Source organism: Macaca nemestrina, chromosome 1 (genome assembly GCF_043159975.1).
Source record: "Macaca nemestrina isolate mMacNem1 chromosome 1, mMacNem.hap1, whole genome shotgun sequence".
NCBI classification, from domain to species: Eukaryota; Metazoa; Chordata; class Mammalia; order Primates; family Cercopithecidae; genus Macaca; species Macaca nemestrina.
Genome location: NC_092125.1, coordinates 188,445,393 through 188,455,622, shown reverse-complemented (window position 1 = coordinate 188,455,622; position 10,230 = coordinate 188,445,393). Strand labels below are relative to the sequence as shown.

At 46.5% G+C, this 10,230-nt stretch overlaps 1 protein-coding gene across 2 annotated transcripts in view; it reads right to left on the bottom strand.

Moving 5' to 3' along the window:
• The window catches only part of LOC105494931 (zinc finger SWIM-type containing 5), a 197,969-nt gene extending 197,103 nt beyond the window's left edge, over positions 1-866 (bottom strand). The window contains exon 1 of one of the 2 annotated variants that reach the window (XM_011763967.2): positions 18-866. In XM_011763967.2, the coding sequence (XP_011762269.1) occupies positions 18-612 (595 nt within the window). In that variant the 5' untranslated portion in view covers positions 613-866. The remainder of the gene's footprint in view (positions 1-17) is intronic. The other variant, XM_011763969.3, reaches the window with a different exon arrangement.
• Positions 867-10,230: the final 9,364 nt, after the last annotated feature.

Below are 10,230 nucleotides of genomic sequence, written 5' to 3'. Positions count from 1 at the left end.
CCCGGGCGAGCACCTACCGACTTGCAGCACGTTCTCCACGGAGCCGCTGTCCAGCAGACGGATGCCCCGGCGGAAAGGGAGCCCCTCGCCACCGCAGCCGGCCGCGCCGGCCCCAGCGCCCAGCCCGGGGGATGCCCCAGCCGCGACGCCCCCGGGGGCGGAGCCGGCCGGAGCGGCGGCCCCGGGGGGTGGCGGCGGCCCCTCCTCGGCCGGTGAAGCCCCCGCGGCGCCGCCAGCCGCGCTGGCGCCGGGGCCGCCCCGGTACTGGAAGCTGGAGTACATGCAGATCTCCCGCTCATTCCGCGGGAAGGACCAGTAGACGATGCGGCGCTGCACGGGCTCCGGGATCCGCTCGAAGCGCTCCTCCACCCGTTCGTACGCCCACTTTTCCGCCACCGTCTTGGCGGCGCAGTCCAGTAAGGACTCCGGCTGCAGGTGGGGGCGGGCCCCGAGGACCAGGCAGCTGCTGCCGACGCCCCCTGCCCCTCCGCCGGCTGCCCCGGGTGAACCGCGAGGGTGGTGAGCCTGCGGGCTGGGCCACGAACACAGCCGCTTGGCCGGAGAGACCGGTGACGGGGAGAGCAGCTCCTCTTGCTCACCTCCGTCCGCCATTGCTGGGGACTGACTGACTGACTGAGGCGGCGGCAGCGGCTCGGCCTGCGGTGGAGACCCCGGCCACGGCCACGCGCCCCGCGCAAGCGCTCAGCGGCGGCGCCGAGGGGGGCGGGGCGAGAGAACCGCGAGCCCGCCGGCCCGAGTGGGGAACCTGGGCCGGGCCCGGGCGCGCGCCGCGAGGGCAGACGCTGGCGGCCTGCGGAGTAGCGTGAGGCGGCGCGCGCTGTCCGTGCCTCCGCGGACGCGAAGACAGGCGGGAGCGAGCGCGGGCCCGCGGCGCGCTTCAGGCGCAAACAGCCCAGAACGCGAGCCGAGCGCTCGCGCGGATCCGGCGGCCGCGGAGGGGAGAGGAGCGCCGCGCGCTCTCGCACGCCCGCCCGCGCACCCCCAACCCACCTGCCGCCGGCCAGACAGGAATGGACTGTGTGACCGAATGAAATGGTGGGGCCATAAGCCATCCAAGGAGCTGCCTCCGTGAAGTTATAGGCTCGCGGGGCACAAGGAGAAAAAACCAATCCAGCTCCAACGGTACTGATGTGACAGGAGGCTGTCACAGCCGAGCGGAAGATCTGGCAGAAAGACCCTGGGAAAGAAGACACTAGGGGAAAAAAATCAGAAAGTTCGAGTGATAAAAACTCGCCTTACGCTACAACAATGTAGGATAAAGCTGGCGGTCACCCCACCCCACCCCAGAATGGGACAAAGTCGCACCACCCCTTGACAATGGGGCACCAAGATCTTATCGCCACAGCGGCTGCATCCTTGTGGGGTCTTTTGGAGGGTTTAGCACCTTGCATCCTAGGATACAAAACACTTTGTGTGTGTTTTTTGGTAGAATTCTCTGATCCCCTACCTCCAATCTGATTTAGGTCTTTCATGTTTTCCTCACCTGGCTCAGTCTTCTACACCTTTACACAGTTGTATTTTTATATATTTGTTTAATGTCTGACTGTCAACTCCATGAGAGTGAGAATCATGTCTGTTTCCTTCACTATAATTTATCCTCTACCTGGCATTTAGTGGGTCCTCAAGAATGGCAACTTCATCACTAACTCCATAAACAACACGCAATTGTATGTGACTCTCTTGCTCGGTCAAGAAAACTCAGATTATTTCAGAATTTGCTGACAAACTGATCTCTACAACTTTAAAACATTCCAAGAATTGTATTAAAAGAGTTTCTATAGTTGAGTTTGCCTTTCAAAATGAGCAAGATTTAGAGTGTAGGATAAAGTAAGAGTAAGAAGAGAGTAAATGATTGGAGACAGGCTGGAGCCACGGTTTGGTTTTGCTGTAATCTCAGAATTAAAGAGCACAGGCTATAGAGTCAGAATTGGGTGTGAATCACACTTGCTGTGTGTGATGTTATTCATGATTCAGTTACATCATTTGTAAAAGGGAGCTAGTAATAATGCTTCTACACATAAATGTTGTAAGAATTAGAAATAATTCACTTTAAAAAGTTTTTTTAGAGACAGGATCTCACTCTGATGTCCAGTCCCGAGTGCAGTGGGGTGATCACTACAATCTCAAACTCTTGGGCTCAAACCATCCTCCCACCTCAGCCTCCAGAATGACTAGGATTACAGATGCACAGCACCACACCCAGTTAATTCTTTAAATTTTTTGTAGAGAGTAGGTCTCCCTATGTTGCCCCGGCTAGCTGGGATTAGAAGTAATTCACATTGTGTGCTTATTCAGTGTAGTGGGTACTCAATAAGTATCTGTTTAGGCCAGATGCAGTGGTGCATGCCTGTAATCCCAAGGCTTTGGGAGACCAAAGTGGGAGGATCCCTTGAGGCCAGCAGTTCTAGACCAGCCTGGGCAACAGAGCTGACTGGAGACCCCATCTCTACACAAGAGATAAAAAAAATAGCAGGGATTGGTGGCCTACACCCTGTAGTCCTAGCTACCCTGAAGGCTGATGGAGGAGGATTGCTTGAGCCCAGGAGTTCAAGGTTACAGTAAGCTATGATCATGCCACTGCACTCTAGCCTGGGCAACAGAGCAAGAACCTCTCTCAAAAAAAAGAAAAAGAAATCTGTTTATATTGGTAAATGGATTTATATCTGTAAATATCTATAAATAGATCACTGCAAAATAGCATAATCCCTACTCCACCTTGAATCTGGTACCACATTTACAGGCTTCCATAACGCACATTATTTTCCCTGCTATAATTTATCAGTTTTTTGGGAGAATGAATATTCCTTTAATGCCTGTCTCCCTAACTAGACTATGAGCTATGGAAGGGCAGGAACCATATCCATGTAACGGCCTATTTCTACAACCTGCCAAAATGCCTACACATAGAAGATGTTCAGAAAATATTTGCACTTTGAATCAATAAATATGTTACTCTGATTTAATCAGTTACTGCCTTTTTTTTTTTTTTTTTTGAGATGCAGTCTCACTCTGTCACACCCAGGTTGGAGTGCAGTGGCACAATCTTGGCTCACTGCAACTTCCGCCTCCTGGGTTCAAACGATTCTCTTGCCTCAGCCTCCTAAGTAGCTGGGACTACAGGCGCATATGCCAGCATGCCCAGCTAATTTTTGTATTTTTAGTAGAGATGGGGTTTTACCATATTGACCAGGCTGGTCTCAAACTCTGGCTTCAAGTGATCTGCCCGCTTCAGCCTCCCAAAGTGCTGGGATTACAAGTGTGAGCCATGGCGCCTAGCCTATATTTGTGTGTTTATTTGCTTAATGTCTGTTTCCCAAAAGAGACTATAAGCTCCGTGTTAGGTGGGCATGGTGGCTCATACCTGTAATTCCAGCACTTTGGGAGGCTGAGGTGGGTGGATCACTTGAGGCCAGGAATTCAAGACCAGCCTGGTCAACATGGTGAAACTCCATCTCTACCAAAAATACCAAAATTAGCTGGGCATGATGGCGGACATCTGTAATCCCAGCTACTCGGGAGGCTGAGGCAGGAGAATTGCTTGAACCTAGGAGGCGGAGGTTGCACTGAGCCAAGATTGTGCCACTGCCAGCCTGGGAGACACAGCGAGACCGCATCTCAAAAAATACATAAATAAAAAAATTGAAAAATAAGCACATAAATATATAAATACAGATGGTAATAACATGGCAAATAAGACATTTGGGAATATGCAATATGTGGTTGGGAATAACAAGAATGATAGATTAATTGGACTATAAGTTCCTGGTAAGAAATAGTGGGAAAAGACTGCAAGAGAGACAGGAGACATTGTGAAAAGATTTTAAAAGCGTTGTAAAATGCTAACTTGAGGAATCTGCATTTTCTTAAGTTGGTAGAGGGAAGCTAATAAAAGTATTTTGAGCAGGAGAGTTATATGATAAAAGGCAGTGTTTTAGGAATATTAATCAGACAGAAATATGTAGGATGAATCAGGAGAAAGATAAAGTCTGGAGGCAAAGGAAGAGTTTGGAGATAAACCAACAGTGTGGGAAGGAGGTAATAAAGGCTTGTAGAAGGCATTGGATGAAAAGATATCTAGACATCAGGCAAAAAGGGGCTGAAATCTGGCCTGCACTCCATTTGCCCATTGCTGCACCAACCAGGTTGCATCTGGGTGCCTCTTTCATTCTCACCAAGTAACCATATGGGCTAGCAATGGTTCTGGGCCTGTGTTACCTCTCTCTCTGTTTGATCCCTCTTCTCTGATGAGAGAATTGACATGTTTCAAGGAGACTGTGGGAGTGTAAGGATACTTCTTTTACAGCATTGCCATCTCCAGGGTGAAAACACAAATACCAAAAATCAATGACCAGGAAGAATACATCACATCTTAAGACAACTCTTTTGATGTCAGCAAAATTTTGATCCAACCTTAGAAATAAATCTTTAAATTTGCATTTGTGAAACATCCTCAACCCCTCTGCATGGAACGAAATGTTGAGATGAATGTGAGAGATAGAGTGAGGCTCAGAGATGAGGATTTAGGTATCATTTGACAAGCAAACTTATGCAACCGAGTGATTTATTTAATAAAATTTATTTTGGCTTCTATTTCAAACTGTAGAAGATAGACACCTGTGCTTCCTGGTAACACTTTGTTTGGGTATATAATAAACACTGAATGAAGTGGGATTGAGAAACATTTAGGAGCTAGAAAGGAAGACCATGATTTTTGTTTTCATTTTTTCTTTTTTTTCAGACGGGGTCTGGCTCTGTTTTTCAGGCTGGAGTGCAGTGGTGCAATCTTGGCTCACTGAAACCTCTGCTTCCTAGGCTTAAGCGATCCTACCTCCTCAGCCTTCCAAGTAGCTGGAACCACAGGCATTCGCTACACACATGTAGAGACAAGGTCTTCCTATATTGCCCAGGCTGGTCTGAAACTCCTGGGCTCAAGCAGTCCTCCCATCTTGACCTCCCAAAGTGCTGGGATTACCGATATGAGCTACCACACCTGACTGGAAGACCATGATTTGAATTGATTGGACCTATTACCCAACTGTGCTTTTTTTTTTTTTTGATACAGAGTTTCACTGTTGTTGCCCCGGCTGGAGTGCAATGATGCGATCTCAGCTCACTGCAACCCCCACCACTCGAGTTCAAGCGATTCTCCTGCCTTAGCCTCCTGAGTAGCTGGGATTACAGGTGCCTGCCACCATGCCTGGCTAATTTTTGTATTTTTAGTAGAGACAGGGTTTCACCATGTTGGCCAGGCTGGTCTTGAACTCCAGATCTCGGGTGACCCACCCACTTCAGCCTCCCAAAGTGTTGGGATTACAGGCGTGAGCCACCGCACCCAGTCAACTCTGCTATTTTTCTTGTGGTAGACTTTGTGGTTATCTTCCTTCAGTTATGGAGCAGCCATAAAATTAGAGGACTTTAGCTCCAAGGGTAAACGCTAACTTGTCTGATCAACTGGCATAATTCCATATCTCATTCTAAAGTGATTCATTCAGGGATAGGCAGAGATAAGTCAATCAATGTATGGCATTTCCCTGGTCATAGGGATTAGTTCAGGAATGAGCATAACCTATTGGGCCAATAAGATAGGTGGTTTGCTAGCAACTTCCAGGAAAGAAGAAAGTTCTTACTCTTTTAAGACAGCTTACAAAAGCAATTCTCTTAGTGCTTTGACCCAGAAAAGGAGGTTGTTGGTAGCATGCTGTGAATACAAAAGTAAGTCAGCCTTGGGTTGAAGCTGACATACCAAAACACTTACGGGAAAGATGAAAAAAAAAATGAGATTTCTGATGGCATTGCTAAACAGCTGAATCAAACCTACCTGAAGCCCTCTAAGTCTATCGACATCCAGTTACATGAACCAATAAATCCCCTTTATTATTTTTTCAATACTTTATTGAGGCGGAATTTTCGTGCATTAAAATGCACAAATTGCTGGGCGCGGTGGCTCACACCTGTAATCCCAGCACTTTGGGAGGCTGAGGTGGGCGGATCATGAGGTCAGGAGTTCAAGATCAGCCTGGCTAACATGGTGAAACCCCATCTCTACTAAAAATACAAAAGTTAGCCGGGCATGGTGGCATGCACCTGTAATCCCAGCTACTCAGGAGGCTGAGGCAGGAGAATCGCTTGAACCTGGGAGGCAGAGGTTACAGTGAGCCAAGATCGTGCCACTGCACTCCAGCCTGGGCGACAGAGCAAGACTCTGTCTCAAAAAACAAAGAAAAAAAAGCACCAATCTTTTTTTTTTTTTTTTTTTTGAGTACTTTCAATTAAAAGGCACAGATGTCAGGTGTACAGCTTGATGGCTTTTCCCCCCTGAGTCTGCTTTCTAGGAAGACCTTTTACAAATGTATACACTCATGAGGTCTTTACATAGAAAAAAAATGTAGAAGTTTCTGTCATTCCAGACAGTTCCCTTATGTCCCTTTCAGCTTGATACCCACCTCCCAGAGATACCAATTATTCATTTAAATGGGCTAATATAGCATAAATTCTTTTATGTCTGGTTTTATTATTAAGCATAATAATAATAATTGAGAGTCACCTATGTTATTCTCATGGCAGTTTGTTCTGTTTTTATACTTAGTAGTATTCCACTATATAAATTTACCACATGTTGTTTGTCTATTCTCCCTCTAATGGACATTTAGGGTGTGAATTAGTCAAAATAGGATTAGATGTGCAAGAGATTTATTAGACGTTATGCTTAATAGGGAACATGGAGAAGAAGCTAGGAGCTAGGGAAGACTGTAAGAGATGTCAGATCTCAATGCAGATGAAAGAGAAAAGAAAGGAAGGAAGGTTGAGTGGGAGGGTCTTAGAGTGCAGTACAGTTCTAAGAAAGTTAGGCAAGACCAAATGTGCCCATCAGAGGAATCCTGCACCTTCTAGGAATGGGCCTGTCTTAGTACTACTTCTCGTTGTACCAAATCACTGGGTGGCAGCAGCCTGTGGAAGGCATTCATCCAGAGGTAAATGCAGGGATAGATTCTGGAGCACAGCAGCTAAAGTGGTCAGTAAAGTATGCCCCCCACAGCTAGAAATCTGAGAAGAGCATTTTCATGGCTGCCACCGTTCACCTCTTGTACCTCACCAATTTACCTCTTCATGCAAAATCAGGGAGCAGATCTTCCATGGTTCTCTTCCTGAGGGGAAACTCAGAAGAGGATAGTTAATGGGATGAGCTATATTCCCTATTGTTACAATGGTCTTGGGGCTACAACTAGAACTCATCTTTTTCTTCTTCCACCATCCATTCTGAATTCCTCTCACCCTCAGTTATCACCTCAGTGGGTCTTGGAGCTTGCTTAGAGAAATGATCCAAGCCCTCAGTCCTTAGAGTTCTGAGCTCTCAGCAATCATACTTTTATAGGCCAGGATTATTCCATGTGTCTGTTCACAGTTACAGTGGGGCAGGGAGGCAATCAGGAAGATCTGTTCAGTTCTACATGTATTCCTTCCTGCTTGCACTGTATAAGAGGAATACCGCCTCCTGCTTACAGGTCAATGACTCCTGCCAGTATGCTAACTCCTTTTCTCACCTGCTAGACCCAAGGAGTCTCTGATGCCCTGGCAGCAGCCATAACTTAGGGTGCAATGGATTCAAATCTTTAGTCCTGTAGAACCTAGAGTTGTGGGGACAGAAAGCACAGAATCTCCCAGAAGTTCATTGTAAATTATAAATAATGAGGCCCACTCTTGCTTCTACTCCTTGGTTTCTAAACCTATGTCTCATTTCTGTTGGAGCCACAGCACTATATAGAGGTGCCTAATTTATTGCATACTCATCATCTTGAAGGATGCCACCCCATCCCTTCAAAATGTGGTCTCTGAAGTAGGCATATCAAATGTGTCTATAGAAGGACATTTGAGCATTCTATAAGGCTGGCTGCTTCTATGCCTGTGGAAGGTCTTCCCAGCACTTTATGAGGCTGGCTGGATAATGTGCTATATGATATGACTGGGGTATTCAATGGTCATGCCAGATGTCTTAGGCCACTTTGTGCTGCAATAACAGAATACCACAGACTGGGTAATTTACAAAGAATATAAGTTTATTTAACACATGATTTGGAGGCTGGGAATTCCAAGAGCATGGCACCAACATCTAGTGAGGGCCTTTGTGCTGTGCTTTCCCACAATGGAAGAAATTGAGCCTGTGAGACAGAAAGAGGATGGGGGCCAAACTTCATCCTTTTATCAGGAATCCACTCCTGTGATAACTAACCTACTCTCCTGATAATGATGGCAGGGTCCTCATGACCTAATCACCTCTTAAAGGTCCTGACTCTCAATGCTGTTATAATGGCAATTAAATTTCAACATGAGTTTTAGAAGGGACATTCACACTATAGTACCAGATGACTCTCAAACACCGGTTGCTGTGAAGTGGGTTCCCTGGTTGGATGCTATTCCAGGTTGAATTCTATGCCTGTGGATAAGGCATTTCATAAGCCCTTGGGTACTGGTGCTATTTGAGGTCTGTAGGCAGGAAAGGGAAACTCATATGCAGGTATCTCTCCCTTTGAAATCAAACTCTTGACCTTTTAGAATGAAAGGGACTGGTATGCTACATCTGCCACCGGAGACCAGTTGGCCTGTATCAGCAACAGTGCTATATCAGGAGGTTAGTTGTTCATTTTGGTTGACAACAGGTTAGACATTTAAGGCAGCAATGCCTAGATAAATCTTGATAGGTGGGAATGCCTGCTGTTGAGCCTATATATAATTTCCACTTATGCCACCATGAGTTATCTGTCATGTCCCCGTCATACCAGTCCTGGGGCAGCCAACTAATTAGCTCCAGGCTAGTTAGCAATATCTGGCCAAGTCATTTTTGTCTGCTTGACTGTTCAATGCCTCTTTCATGTTGGATGCTTTTAAGTGGCCATTAATATGTGACACAAAAATCCTTTCCCTTCCAGGTCCCTGGCCAGAGGGCTCAAGCCCTCTGGTCACTGCCTTCTGGTCACTACCCAGGATTCTATATATATATTCACCTCTCTAGCCACTTTTCACCTGCTCACAAAGCAGTTAGCCAGATGCACTGCTCCTAGCTCTACTCATTTGGAAGGGTTTTCCTTTCCACCATTTTTCAGGGCCACTGCTGAAGATGACTATAATGCCATTACTAGCCACATTCCAAACAGGCCTACCCATAAACCAAGCTCAGGCCTTTTCTTCCTTTTTCAGCTCTCATATCAGACTTACCTTCTCTCATATAGATATAAGCGCAAGCTTAGAGAAGAGCAATAATGCAACTATAGCAGGTGGTATAGGAGGCCTAGACTTCCTGTTCATGCTCTCTGTTCCTCCTAAGGCTCCTATAGTCCTGGATGTAATGTCTTTATCTAATGACAGATGCTGGTATGGCTGAATTTATGACTTGGCAGGTCTAACAGAACCCAGCTCATAATGGAAAGTTTCATACTCAAAGTAACTTGGTGCCCCAGAGTCAAGTGTCCTATCTCTACCAGGGCCCAGTAAGGCACCAGGAGCTATTTCTCTTAGGGTGTATAATCCTCTTCTGTGACTAACATGACCTTGTTCCAAATTCCCAGGACCTGCACTGTGATTCTTCCACTGGGGCTTCCCATAAACTCCACATTGCATCTTTTCCCACCACAGATACCTTCAACTGGGCCTGTTGGCTTATATGGCCCAAGCATCAAGGCTGCTTCCCCTACTGCTTGGCCCTGCTTCAGAGCCCCTTCCCACTCCAAGCACCATAAAGGATGATAGCATTCTGTGTTACCTCAGTATAGGGGCTAGAACAGTATTCCTAGGTGTGAAATATCTTACTTTCAGAACCTGAAGAGGCCTATCTGGCACTGTGCTTCTTTCAATGTACTTGGGATGCAAGATGAAACAATTTTTTCTTTCACTTTGGAGGGGATATCCTAGCATGCCCTGAAACTGGGCCCCTAAGTGTTTTACCAAAATGACATGTCTCCAGTTCACTGCAGTTTTTCTCCCACCCTGCACAGCACGTATGTGTCTTAATAAGGCCACCAGCATCCTAGCAAACTTTTGCTTATGCTGTTCAGTCAACTTGATGTCATCAATGTAATGAATCAACATGATATTCTTTGAGATGGTCCGGATCATACTACATTATGACAAAGGGCAGGAAATGTAATATAATCCCAGGGCAAAACTATAAATAACTACAGTGGTTAATTTTATGTGTCAACTCGACTAGGCCACGAG